Source organism: Ictidomys tridecemlineatus, chromosome 13 (assembly GCF_052094955.1).
Source record: "Ictidomys tridecemlineatus isolate mIctTri1 chromosome 13, mIctTri1.hap1, whole genome shotgun sequence".
In the NCBI taxonomy this organism is placed as follows: Eukaryota; Metazoa; Chordata; class Mammalia; order Rodentia; family Sciuridae; genus Ictidomys; species Ictidomys tridecemlineatus.
Genome location: NC_135489.1, coordinates 4,239,788 through 4,254,627, shown reverse-complemented (window position 1 = coordinate 4,254,627; position 14,840 = coordinate 4,239,788). Strand labels below are relative to the sequence as shown.

The following is a 14,840-nucleotide window of genomic DNA, read 5'->3' as shown; positions in this document are numbered from 1 at the left end:
AACCCTTTCCTAATGATGCTGAAAGGACATGTCTGAGAGGACAAAACGAGGAATTTTGCATGGACAGCCACACTGCATTGAAGCTTATCCAGTCTGTCGTCACAGGCATTTTTCATTGACTGCTGCCCTACTGTGACTAACAGGCCTCACAGCCCATGCACACCAGAGCTTACTGACTTAATACCTGCCAAATGTCAAAGTTCAGAGGTGCTGGTGTCAAAGAATGCCCCCAAGTCCATGATTTTGTTAGAGATATGTTTATTAAAATCTGAACATGAAATCCCATCTCTATGAGATGCTTTCTCCTGAAAGATGTTTCCCTTTCGATACAGCCACCTTTCCACATCCCTCGCCCAACTTTCACTTCTTCAGTGACACAAAAGGCAAAGGGTAATGCATGCCATTGATTATAAAAACCCATACTCTATTATAATAAAATTTCAATGTATTTAGCTATTTCTGAAGAATGTCACCACTGTCCAGTCCCCTAACAGGCTAGCAGAAATGTGCAGGATAGATCACATCTTGTTACAAACTTACTAGTGATCAAGAAAATTACTCCTTTGGGGTTCTATTTTTTAAAGGAAATAGCATAACAATAATACATGAGGCAGAGAACCACAAATGGAAAAGGAGATGACCCAGTCAATCCAGAGCTCTAAAAAGGAAGTAAGCCAACCAGGGTTCCTCATGGCCCATCACCTACAGCTGCTTCAAAATTAGATAAAATGTCCCTAATCTCCTCCAACTGTTTTGACAAGTCAGGTAATTAGCACCTCCTCAAGCGAGGAAATAAACTGCTTTCACCTCTGAAGGAGGACTCTCAGAACTTGGGAAAGGATAATGCTGGGAGCCTCTTTGGGGTGATGTTTTTAAAGTGATAGAATGAGCAGCTGCTGGGCTCTCACAGGCCGTGGGTCCTTGTTATGCTGCTGGCATTTTTCTATCAAAGAAGACAGGCAGTCTCTCTTATATCCTGGAGACTACTTTCTCTTTTTTTCATGTGTTTTAAGCAAAACAATTATTATAAATTCTTGAGCTAAAATTTCTGAGCCTTTATTAATATCCTTGAAAAAGAAATGGCTTTGGAAATAGGGGGTGACTGCATATGAACTGCTCAACAATGTCGAGGACGCTCCAAGGGCTGTGCCCTCGCCTCAAGTCACATATGAGCTGGACCTCCATGACCAGAGATCTTAACCACTGAAGAAAAGCCTACACTGAACAGACAGGCAACATGGTGGTATATTTTAAAAGCCAGATATATTTTTATAAGATCATGCTTACAATAAGCAAATTACACAGTGAGAAAACATCAAAACAAAGCTGATGAATAAAAAGGCACATTTGAAAAGTTTAAGAGTAGAAAGAACAGTTCTTTTCATTTTGTTTCTAGTGTAGGAAGAAGAGGAACATATTAAAATTATTTTTTCAGGCTAAGGTTTCTGTCAGTCGAAGTAATTAACAGTGGCTTCTTTTCTCCTTTTTCCAAAGCAGCCTTTTCCTTCTACGGCTTCCGAGTCATTCAATCCTCTGCCATGTAGAGGTGATACATCAGGGCCACAGCCAGGGCTGAGATGGCTGGGATCACCCAGTTGGTCCACCAACTAGAAAGATGCAGGAGGTGTTCAGTGCAGGAACTCAAATCCTTGCTCCTTATAATAAAAGGTTACTGTGGGCCTTTTCTCACCTCTATAACCAATTTAGCTAAAAAGGCACCTTAGCTTTGCTAGAATTGAAGTGAGCACAGTCAATGAGTACCTGAGAACACTGGCAATTGCTTTATCCTGCTAGCTTTAATCTATTTCCACAAACTTTATACAGAGAGACTCTCCCAGGCATAGGAAATTTTCTTGTGGGCATGGACTACAGGTTATGAATTATAAGGTAATAAAAGTGAATATTCCTGACATGTTTTATTCTACTCACATACATTAATTAAGAATTTCAAATGAGACGAAGTGGAGAATCAGAAGGCCAAGGTTCACAGAGGGATGGGCCGTCAGCCAGCTCGAAGCCAAGGGCAGGTCAGGTATCCTGAGCTGCCCAGTGAAGGCCTCCGGGCCACAGGAGTGCTCCGGTTGCTACCTTCACCTCAGTTTCAGCACTCTGAGATTCTGTTTTTAAAACCTAATCTTGACACCTGTGCTTGGTGGATTTAAACTTGAAGAACTGCACATACAGAGCTCTGAGTCAGTGATCTACAGGCTTAAATTCACAAAAATGCATGACCTACATATTATTCAGTTTGAAGCATATAGTCTGGATTGACTGTCAATTACAGATGATGGGTCAAATCAACAACAGAATGGAAAGAGCTTCAATTTAGACATGAACCTTTAAATTAATTAGCTCACTCAAAGCTCAAGCTCGGTATAAAGAGTTGAAGTACGAAAGGAACAAGTGCAACCTTGGTCTCAATGAGGCTTTTCAGTTCCCTTCAGGAGGAAGCCACACATCGGTGAAGAGCAGGTGAAGCACTGGCAGTGGGAATGGGAATATTGCAGAACACCAGAGATGGGGCAGTTAAATTTGACAGGGCCAAATACAAATATGTTGTTTTGAGCTTGGTCAAAAAGGGGCTGGGAGCCATAATATAAGTCAATAAGGTAGAGCTGCCAGAAATGTTAATAAAGAAATCTGGTCTTGAAAGCCAGTAATGTGACACTCAGATTACTGGTTCAGCTTCAGGGTCTACTAATGACAAAGGAAGGAATCATGCCCAGGGAAATAGGCACCACAACTGAAGCTGAGCATGGGCCAAGAGGGAGGACAAGGGCCTCCGTCTGGTGGAGCAGCCATGGGACTGGTTACTAGAAGGGCTGTCACAGGGGCAAGACCTGGGGTCGCTGTGGAGAGTGTGTGCCACCGCTGCAGCTGACAGTTCAGAATGGCAAGCCCCACAGAGCAGAGCCTGTCGGCCCCAGGATGATCACTGAGGAAGCCATGGGAAGTCAAGTACACAAGTTATCGGGGAGAAGCCCTGTCCACCTCTGACTCAGGAGCCCTCCACCCACCACCACTGTAGAAGAAAACCACCACATACCTGGAATTGGACTCAACAGTAGTAATAAGAGATTCCTGGAACACAAGAGAAAAAGTTAAAGCAGTGTCCAAGCATTTATTCCATTAACTGAACATCTGTTTTAAAATATGACCAGAGTACTTTATTCAATGTCATTTTAAAAAAATGTTGAAAAGGAAAATTATATTATAAATCTCTTTTCACTAAAATCCTAGCTTCATCAATTTCCCCAGAACACAAAAGTTTAAGAATTACGTATTTAAATTATCTAAGAATATAATCTAGATAATTTAAAAACGTCAAATACTAACACTGATTTTTAAAAACATCCTGCACACAATAGGCACCTAAAAGCTTTGACATAGAAACTAAAAACAGAGACACGGAAACACACACACAACCCCACTGGCATCTTTACGAGGGGCAGTTCAGCTCTTCAAAAACAATAAGTACTAGTAAAAACAAATTATTTTGTTCAAATCTTGCAGGATATTAATGTGTATCTAATTTAAATTAAATATATGTCAACCAAAAAGAAAAAATAAGAGCTATCAGTTCAAGTTCTAACATTCTACCACGTTTTCCCAGCCTGCTTTGACTCTGACCAGACAGTATCAGCAAGATTCCTGAGGGGCCTCAGGGACTGCTCTGCCCTGTTTTATCTTCCAGTGCCTTTCAGAGCAGCTCCTCTCTGAGTACCATAAAGTGAGCTGACGTCTCTGGAAAAATGCTAAGTTCTCCAAACAGCTGAAAAACTAAGGCTTGGTAAAACATGAACTTCTCTGGGCTCAAGGTCATGTTAAGAAGCATTTTTAATATTCCACACCAGCAAAAGAATTAGTGCTTCCAACAAAAGTGGCCATGAAGGAGGCAGCTTCATCAGGTCCTGCCTGCGGTTCCCAGCAGCACAGGTATAAGCATTAGTGAAGCAGTCAGCGGTCTGCAGGGAGCACAGCTACACTCTGCAAAGCACCTGGAGATTCCAGGAAAAGGCAGAAGCCCCTCAGGAAAGTGCAAGCAATGCAGCTATGAAACCGACCAACCTTGAAACATCGCCTTTAAGATTCCTGACACAGTGGGGAAAAAATTAGTCATTTAAAAGTAAAACTTTATGTTTATTATCTATTTAAGCAATTTTAAATCTCAGTGTCCTTAAGAAGTATTCATAACTATTACAAGATTTTTAAAATTTTGTTTATGCAAATAAAATTTGCAAACATACTAAAAATATGCAAGTAATGTTACTACAGTTAAAAAAAAACACACACTCAGTTCTGAAACCAACAAGCTCACTAAAGGTCAAACAGTACTATTACACTGAAAAGTCAAGCATAAACATCAAACAGAGGGCAAACATCAACACACACCACGTCACACGAGGCACAAGTATGTACGTTTTACCAAACTTGCTGAAAGCTCTGTATAACCTCTCCCTTCCCTTCTTGGTTGCCATAAAAACTAATGTGATAACACTGCTATAAAGTTAGAACGCTGCTATGTTAAAACACAGCTAGCACATCACCACAAAGAGCAACAACAATTCTATAAGGAGCAGAACCTAAAGAAAATCATGTAGCTTCTTTCTTATTATCTTAGCCCTATAACCCAGGATGCTTGAGAATTAAAGCAAGCTCGAAGTACCACTTAGCACCTGGATGAAAAGCAAGTTGCTTTAGTGACCACTGCTCTGTGGTGCCTCAGTTGAGTTTGGAGATGAAGCTATCAGATCCATCCACGATGAACAGGGAGAGAAGATTTTAGCCTTTATGAAAGCTCCCCACCTGTTTACTCCTGGAGTTAATACAGGTTAACAACTAAACTGGTTAAGTCATGTATAATGACTTATGTAAATCAATGTTATGACAAGCTCCATATATAAACATGCAAAGCCCAACAAATCTTTGCTAAGTCAGTGTCATCTCATGTATAAGTTCATCTAGCTTAGCTCCGTCATTAGTCTTTCTATGGCAGACTTTCTCCCTGAAAATACTGAGAGTGATGCTTCATGTGAAGCCCAGAGCCTTCAGAAGCTTAAGCCATTGTGTCCCATCGTCCCAGATTAAAGCTTAAATATAGTATATATTAGATTTACATAATAATGAGAGTATAATTATAATACTGCAGATGAGCTCTAAATTATTATTTCCAACCTATTTTAATGCACCTTCTCTCCCTGAAATAGTTGTAGAATTGCAAACTTGGGACTTCATGGGTTAAGAGACTTCAGGTGACAAGCCTTGGGTGTGTGCTAGACTCCATTCTGGATCTGACTTTGAGCAAGACAAACTTCATTGTCTTTATCACCCTTGCCAAGTCTGAGGATCTTACAGGGACACTGTAAGAGCCACAGAGAAATTCATATCACAATGGCTTGAAAATTATAACTAATAAAGGGTACTTTCTCCATAAGCAAAGTTGATAGATTTAATTAAAAATGTGTAATTTCCCTGTCTACAAATATCTTAAACTTGGCAATCTGATATCAAGCTTTCCCTTGGGCAGATTTAAGCTAATAATCTTTGGTATGTCTTGGTACATCTCACTTCAAAACTCAACTAGACATTTTAAGAAGCAACGTGGTTCTTTTTTTCTCTTTTATGTGGTGTTAAGGATCATACCCAGGACCGTGTGTGTGCCAGGACACCATTCCACCACCATGCTACATTCCCAGCCCAAGCAGGTAACATTTTAAGATCAGACCACAGAGGACATTTTCCAGACTATAGACAGATGGCAACTCAGATACATAAGTAAAAATCATCTAAGGTCCCTCTTTTCTTCTGGTAAACTGAAAGCACAAGGAAGACAGATCTAGAAAAAGTGATCATATTTCATCTGCCTCTCAGACAGCCAGCAAGTTCTTGCCATACCCTCCTTCAGCTATGTTCTAATTTAAGCAAAAACTCCATAGAGAGGCTTAAAAAAAAAACTCAAAAGTTGATATACCTATAAAGTCTCTGAAGAGAGTAACTGTATATAGTTTTAAAAGTTCCTGTGCTTAAGACGGGAGTCAGATCTGGAAACCATAGAGTGGTGAGGCTCCTCACACCCTTGTTTCCTGCAGCTGAATGACTTTGCTTCAAGGTTATTAACACCCTGAACACCAGGCAGGAAAATCAAGGGTTCTATGCAACTGTTGCAAATGCCATTTAAAGTTAGAAGTCTATTTTGAATCTTTCTGGAGTACTCATATCACCAACATGGAACTTAAAAATTTTTTGAAGAGGGAAAAAAGAAAATATAAATGAAATTTCATTGTACCAAACAGCACTACCCAAGGCTTTCATTGTACTGAGTGTTGAGGTGAAGATGGCCTTTACACTTACGCTACTGAATTGATAACTTTGTGTTATAAATTAAAGACAAAGTTCTGTGGCTACAGCTAGGCTGTGAGTTCACCAGTTTTGGGTACAAGCTTAGTGGAGTCTTGTTTGTGCTCTCTACAGAAAACCAACAGTATACCAAAATGGAAAAATCATACTTTCCCATCATTTGAAGCAGATTTTCCTCCTCAGTTCTTTAATCACAGGCTGGCAACCACTCTGCCTGCATGCACTTCTCAGGATCTTCTGCTATTCCCATCAATTCTTACCCCAGGGTTATTTTCAAATACAGAAGAGGTGGTCAGCTCAGAGGCGAGAGCTAGAAATCAGAGTGTAAATGAGCGCATACCGCACACTCAGTACACCCAGGAGATGCCGAGAAGGAGACAAGGGCAGTGGCCTCAAGGATCTAGGTGGAAAGGCCTCCACTCAATCACATTTTACCTTCTCTGAAAGAAAGGCTTCTGTCAAATCTTCTAGTTAAGAAGTGCTAATAGCTTTTCATAGTTTTAAAATCTATTTATTTAGTTAGTTAGTTTTTGCAGTGCTGAAGTTTAAACCAAGTGCCTCCTGCATGCTAGGCAAGCACTCTACCACTGAGCTGTACCACCAGTCCTCAAAGATATTTATTGATAATTACAATGAATAGCTCAAATATTGAGAGTTATATAAAATAAACACACAGCTGTCCTCAGAAAACACCAACTGATCCATACTAATCTAAAGTACACAAACCTTTTCAGGTCTCAGAGAGGTAAAAGACCTTTGTTTGACAGATTTTAAATATAATGAAGATTCCGCCATCCTCTGATACATTTGAGAAGGCCACACTTACCGAAGGCTTGGCTAACTTAGATCTGTCATCCTGAAAAAAAAAAAAAAAAAAAGAAAGAAAAAAAGAAAAAAATTAAAATTAAGTGAAAAAATAAGGAACACTGAAAAATAATAAACTACCTACAAAAAGTGCTCACTTTTAATGAGATTTTTTAAAACATTATTTAGTAACTAGCAATTTGAGTTTACTATTCAGCTGTTAAACACAAAGTTTGATAAATCAGGCTTAACAGCAAAAAGGAACAGCAGATTCAGTGCCAAAAGGTATTTTCTATCTGGAGTTTCACAGTTCAGAATGGCACTATGACAGTTCCATTACTCTGTCAACCGTGTGTTCATTTATTAGACTTGGACTGAGATCTTTAACTCAGGGAGCAGCTAAAAATACAACTCTTCTCCTTTCCTCTTGAATTCCCTTGGAGATGCATATCTATCCCTTAGTCATGTAATGTCCTCCATGATTCCCTGCGATCTCCTGATTGTAGGGTCATAAACTATTTAAACCTCAGTTGAGGCTGTCAAAAACCCAGGGTGTGCAAAGGCTGAGCCAGGGAAGCCCTGCAGGCTAGTGAAGCAGAAGCACCAGAGCCCAGGCCTGAAACCTGCCCTCCAAACCCTGTGGCACAGGACTGCACAGAATAAGGATAGGCTGGGCCATGTTTAAGGACAGACCTCAACAATTACCACTAATTCACTTATGGGACACACGACGATGAAAACATGGGCAAATAAACCCCCCAGATAATGAAGCCAACTCCCTCACTGCATATGTCCTACCACCAGAAACAACAAAATCTTCCCCACACAGTGGAAGTTGCCCTAAAGGATTTCCTATTCCCAGGCCTTCGACAAAGCGCCTCTTTAACGTTTCCCTCGGTCAGTCATTACAGGAAGCACAGTTTACATGAAATAAAACTTTTCATATTTTATTAAAAAATAGTTCCTCAGTTTGCTCACTTAAAAAGAACTGGAAGATATTTGTTTCTCTTTAGTAAGAGCCGGCTCCTGGCAGCTCTTCCGCCCCTGGCTGGCTACTTGTAACACACCAGAGCCAGGGAAGCAGGAAGGGGCCAGAGCCTGAGTCCCCCTGTCTCTCAAGGGGCAGAGCCTGAGTCCCCCTGTCTACTCTGAAACCCAGAGAACTCAGAGACATCCTCCCAAGTTTTCAGTTACATTCCCACAATTTAGGTGTCACTTAGGTGATAGACAAGAAAAATTCCACAAAGTCATTTAAAACTGCCACAGAAGGGCCTAAGTTCATATGATAGCCCCGAGTTTATATAAAATGCAAAAGCAGCCAGTTTTTTTCCAAAAGCCAGCCAATGGACTAGAACCAAAGCCAACACTCCCAAAAGTCTTGGGTAAAGTGAGGAGGATAATATGCTAGTTTCACATGAGGCATAGCTTATTCATTTAACAGAACACAATTTCAGAACTATGTTTAGAATTAAAATATTCTCAGACTAATGAAAGTAGAAGGGAGGTTCTTAAGAAAAATATTTTGGTGGGAAAAAAAAAAAAGAAACAAAAAATGTCATACTGGGTCGATACCTCCACCTTTTAAAATTTACTGCTCCATGGACTTTCAAAGACTGAGAATTGCTCCCTAGAACAGGGCCTCGGCCAGGGCATTCGGACTCTAAGTGTCCATGAAAAACACAATCATGAAATGCAAAGACTTTAAGATCGATTTACTGATGCCAAAAATGGTGTTCTAAAATCAGGAGGATTTGTTTTTGCTTTATTCCTTTCTAAGTTCTGTGCAGATTCAAATCTAAACTCAGGTAAGGTCAATCAGTAGCCTTAAAAAGGATTGAGAAAAACTCCCCTTCCCCTAAAAAAAGGCCTTACTGGATGGAGCTCCCCGATGATATATGTCTTGGACAGTTCTCTAGCATCAGTAGAGTGCCCGACATCCTCGAAGTTCTCCGTAGCATCACCCCCAGCTTGTTCTCTTAAGACCTCTTCTCCACCAGGATGCTGTTCAAAGGGCACACAGATTGCAAATCAGTATTTTTTCATACAAATGAACAAAGGAAGCAGCCAGCTTATTTAGCCAGTGCCTCCTCCAGAAGTCACAGGTGGTGATGTGTGACTGTGTCCATGTGCAGGTTAGCCATATTCCTCTGCACTCAGTCTACTCTGTGAACGTGTAGAGCCTTCCTCCATTACGATGTCACACCTGGAAGAACTTTAGGCAGGTTCAGTTACATCTGTTTTGCTTTTCCATTAAGTTCTCAAAACTGCCCCCTTTCATCTGGCCCAATCTATTTCTTACGTCTTCCATCTGAGACTCCACCTCCTACCTGTGACTGCTTCAGTCTAAGTGTGGACCTGGGAGAGGCCACTGGTCTGAAATGATAAGGGGTGGGTCAGGGGGGGCAGGCCGTTTCCCTGCACAGGTGGCCCTGCTGGACAGACTGTTGACGCTCTGCCTGGGCAGTGCAAGCTTTCCATAAGGAGAAAAAGGAAAAGCAGGTAATTTGTCCAAGATGCTGCCATCAGGCTAGGGAACAACAGGGCAAAGAGCTCAGAGGTCAGCTCTACTCGAGAAGCGTGGGAAGAGCCTTTTGTGTGACAGAAGCATTTTAGTGCTTTTAGCTGCTTTAATTGGTAAACAAAGGATGGTTATAACAGCTAGGGGGATTTTTTTCTCTAAGATGATTGACAAGGGGGTCCAGTCACTGAACATAGGTGACAAGATCTAGAGATTCTCAGGCAAGGGAAGGAGTTCTCGGACAAGGAAAAAGAAAATGAACTTCTTAAAGTGAGTTTGAGTATCATCTCAGTTTCAAATTCACCCTGGCTTTAAGTAAATCACCTAGAAGAGGCCAACAACTGAACAAAACCAATCTCCTCTGTATAACTGACTATAGTCAGTTCTTAAATTCTCCCAATAATGGGAGACAGAGGCTCTGCTACTGTAGAAAAGTGGATAAAGATTCTGTTTTGAAATTTGTTCCTGCTCCTTCTGGGAGAGACAGTGCTGGCTAGTAATTATCACTCACTATGTGAACTTGGGAAAATAACAGCATTTAGCTCACATAGTTTTATAGGCTAAGTATGAATATATGTGTCTGGTACATATCATATGCTTGATAAACATTACCCAGTATGTTTTTAAACATTTCCAACATCACTAAGGATCTTTCCTCTATGTATTCTGAAATAGTGACATATTGGGTCAGCATTTCCCAATTTCCGAAGTGTCTTCCACAGGGGTCATTTAGATTACACACTCCCTGTGATGAGCACACTGGAGCTACAAGCGGCTGAAGGGCTTAACTTTAAGCCAGCTTGAAGCTTCTGGATGCAGCTCCCAGGCTGGGGCAGTCAGAACAAGGCTGGGTTGATTCTGCAATAGACTGCACAGAGAAGCAGTGAGGTGGGATTCAGAGTGACTCACTTACCCAGCACCCTTCAGTCATGAATCCACAGACTTGCTCCTCACCTGATGGCTCACGAGTCAGTAACTAGTCACCCCTATTCAGGACACAAAGATACAGGGGTAGGGACTGAGGAGCAGAGATAGAATGCAGAGCCAGAGGTAAGAGGGTCAGAGTCACAGAAGGAACGTCCTATAGTACAGGGCCTCCCTGGGTTCAGGAATGGGGAAAGGCCAGCCCAGGAGCCCAGTCAGGGCTTCCAGGCCGCTTTAAAGATTTTCATCTTCTCCTGTGACTCACAGAAACCACTGAAAGAATCTAAGCAGAGAAGGTAACAAAATCAAATTTAATTACGAAAATATAACCCAGTCATCAGGATGCCAACAGACATATAGGGAAAGAGAGTATGAGGGAAGACTATTCTCTAAGGCCAGTACAATGACCAAGGCAAGAAATGATGGTAGCTCAGCCCAGGGCATGAGACATAGAATGAGATGAAAAGGTGTGAATGGGTGAGAGATGGAGTGAGATGAAGAAGGGTGAATGGGTTAGAAAGAGATGGAGTGAGATGGAGGGGGTGGATGCACATGAGAGATGGAGTGAGATGGAGAGGGGTGAATGGACATGAGAGATGGAGTGAAAAGGAGATGGGGGAATGAGGGAGAGGAATGGAGATGAAGAGGGATGAATGAACATGAGAGATGGAGTGTGATAGAGATGGGGGAATGGATGAGAGTGATGGAGATGAAGAGGGGTGAATGGGTTAGAGAGAGATGGAGTGAGATGAAGAGGGGTGAATGGACATGAGAGATGGAATGAGATGGAGATGGGGGAATGGGTGAGAGTGATAGAGATGAAGAGGGGTGAATGAACATGAGAGATGGAGTGAGATGAAGAGGGGTGAATGGACATGAGAGATGGAGTGAGATGGAGTTGGGGGAATGGGTGAGAGAGATGGAGATGAAGAGGGGTGAATGAGCATGAGAGATGGAGAGTGATAGAGAGGTGTGAATGGACATGGGAGTGAGATGGAGTTGGGGGAATGGGTGAGAGAGATGGAGATGAAGAGGGGTGAATGAACATGAGAGATGGAGAGTGATAGAGAGGTGTGAATGGACATGGGAGTGAGATGGAGTTGGGGGAATGGGTGAGAGAGATGGCGATGAAGAGGGGTGAATGAGCATGAGAGATGGAGTGTGACAAAGAGGTGTGAATGGACATGAGAGATGGAGTGAGATGGAGTTGGGGGAATGGTTGAGAGAGATGGAGATGAAAAGGGTGAATGAGCATGAGAGATGGAGTGTGACAGAGAGGTGTGAATGGACATGAGAGATGGAGTGAGATGGAGATGGGGGAATGGGTGAGAGTGATGCAGATGAAGAGTTGTGAATGGGTGAAAGATGGAGGGAAATGAAGAGGTGTGAGTGGTTTTAGAGACGAAGCCAGATGAAGAGGTGCAAGTGGGCTCTAAAGACAGAGCAGATCATAGGACTTTCTGATAGAGTCAAGGTGGTGGGACAAAGAGGCAGCACCAGGATACCTCCAGTGCTTGTTTCATACAATTGAATGGACAATGGTACCAACTCCTGAGTAGAGAACAAGAGTCTTGAGACCAGGTTTAGGAAATAAGCTGATTACTAGAATACCTCCCAAATACATGGTGTCTACATATATCATTAGCTTGTAATTCCTTTGGTGTGCTTTTTCAAAATCTCAACTTTATGTTACTCAAATATATTTTTGCTCCTAATAGCACATATAAATCAGGAAAACTAATATAATATTGGAAATAGAAGAAGTAGTTTTAGTTTTTCATCTATTATTTAAGGGTTATTTATAGGAAAGTAAAAGATTAAAGGTTAGAATCATCTACAATTCATAAGACATTAATTTCTACATTTTGACCCAGTTATAGATACTCCCAAAGAAGACTTAGTAGAAGCTGAGCATTCCTAATTCAAAAATCCAAAGTCCTCCAAAATCCAAAACTATTTGAGCAACAACAAGATGCCACAGTGGAAAAAAACACATCTGACTTCATGTAATGGGCACAATCAAAACATAAGCACACTAACAATATTTTAGGCTACACATATACCTTCAGGTTACATGTATAAGAAGTATATGAAATAAATAAACTTTGTGTTTAGACTTGAGGTCCTATGCCTAAAATACCTCATTATATGTATGCAAATGCTCTCATCCCAAGCATCTCTAATAAGGGACACTGAACTTATACCTCCCATATTATAAACATTTAATGTTGGCTTCCAGCTCCTGAAATCACAGCTGGCTATACTGTTCATGGTATGAGAGTGTTCAGCAAAATTTCCCATAGTGGAAAGGGATGATGATAGTGTGGTCTAGGCTGGTTGAACAAAGGAGGTGCAGAGAGGAAGAGGTTGAAATGCCTTCTTCACCTAACTTCCAGAACAGACTCTCCTAGCTGCTACCCAGGCCACCAGGACAAACCCAGTCTCTACAAGCAAACACAGGAGCACCCTGGGGCTCAGTCCTTGGCCATGTGCCCTTCTCTACCCATAGGAGTTTTCCTGGTCATCTTATCTAGTGATCCACCTCAAAAATCATCTAGCCCCTATTGAATGAAGTTGAGTAAAAACCTCTGACTTCCCCAGCTCCAGACTCCTCCCATGTACAAGTCTACTTAACACCTTCATTCAATATTCAATACACATCATATACCATGACCCAAATGTTTCACAGACAAGCCTTGGGTGATTAACTAAAGAGGATAGGTTTCCATCCAGTCTTTGCCATTTCTTACACAGCCCTCCTGTTCACTGGGCATTCCTGGGGGCTGCCAGTTTATGCTTCGGCAGTCTTCAAATTTGCCAAATTCATTTCCCATGTCAGAAACTTCCTGCTTGGGATGCTCAGCTACCAGACCCTTGTAAAACTTCATCTCACTCACACTGTGCTCCAATGGCAACTTTTCAGAATCCTGCCCTGACTTCCCCATCCCAAGTGGCCCACCCCATAACCCTGTAACACCTTCTCTGCCTAGTCTTGTTTTTCTTTCTATCAAAGCACTTATTACTGTCTGACATTATATTCCATGTCAATTTCTTTGTAAGATTCATGGGGACAGAGACTTTTGTCTGTCTTGTTCATCACTATTTCTCCTATACCTAGTTCAAAGCCTAAGTATTTGTTAGATAAATGAAGAAGATAAATAGGTCTTTGCACATTGATTTTGGAACTATAACATATAACCAGCTCAGTAGTTGATATGAACTTGCTCTTTCATTTCAACCAGTTCATACAACCCTCCTTACCCCAAACTAAAATAGTTCTTACCAGTCAGTTCATGACTTCATACTTAATCAAAAGAATGCCTTGTACTTCCTGCTACATATAAGGCATTGTGTGGGACACAGGAAGTACATGAAAAACTCAATGTGATGGATTCTGAAGAAGCATGCAATTCATTGGGGGTAAAAAAAAAATAACAGAAAAGACCTGTGGCCTTCTTTGATACAGCTTCACAGTTTTGTCTATCCATGAATGACCCAAGGGGTCCTAAAAATGGAGTTTCTATGTGTGCACTATTACCACTATGGCACAAATAAACTGTGCTCACTGTGACAGCACAGAAGAGCCCCTCAGCTCCCTGGTATGTCATACTCTCTCCAGCACCCATGTCACAGGGCAGGCAGAAGACTCTCATCTCTTTTCTAATTTAAAAAAAAATTCCCCCCAGCTTTATGAAGGTATAATTGACAAATAAATTTATTTATACCTCTGGTACACAGTGTAATGTTCTGACATACATATACATTATGAAATGATGCAATCAAGCTAATTATCCTATCCATCACCTCACATACTTATTGATTTTTTTTTTGCAGGGAGAACATTAAAGATCTACCCTCTTAGCAATTTTAAAGTATATGCCATTATTAACAACGAAACCATGCTGCACAATACATCAGCACAAAGCAAACTGCTCTGGAAGAAAAAGCTTCTGCCAACTGACTCACTCCACAGGAGAGGCCAACATACAAGGAGCAGATGGCCAAGGACCAAATGACTGCTCTGCGACTATGGTACAGGTTTTAGATCAAGCCAGACCTGTTTTGCCACCTTGCCAATCCTAGGGCATTAAAAGGTAAGAAAAAGTTCTTGCCTGTATCATGCAATAAAAGTTTACATAACATCGTTTATTTATATTAATGTAATGCAAATGTAAAAATTTATGGCTTTAGTTGTTATAGTCACTAAAGGTCTAAAGTAGTCTCTTAACCTTTTCAG

At 41.3% G+C, this 14,840-nt stretch overlaps 1 protein-coding gene across 1 annotated transcript in view; it reads right to left on the bottom strand.

Annotated features, from left to right (window-relative positions):
* Positions 1 to 241: 241 nt before the first annotated feature.
* Positions 242 to 14,840, bottom strand: part of Cyb5a (cytochrome b5 type A) — a 30,416-nt gene continuing 15,817 nt past the window's right edge. The window contains exons 2-5 of the mRNA XM_005334382.5: positions 9,034 to 9,162; positions 7,184 to 7,213; positions 3,047 to 3,081; positions 242 to 1,607 (exon numbers count right to left, since the gene is read on the bottom strand). Coding sequence (XP_005334439.1) covers positions 1,526 to 1,607; positions 3,047 to 3,081; positions 7,184 to 7,213; positions 9,034 to 9,162 — 276 coding nt within the window. The 3' untranslated portion in view covers positions 242 to 1,525. The remainder of the gene's footprint in view (positions 1,608 to 3,046; positions 3,082 to 7,183; positions 7,214 to 9,033; positions 9,163 to 14,840) is intronic.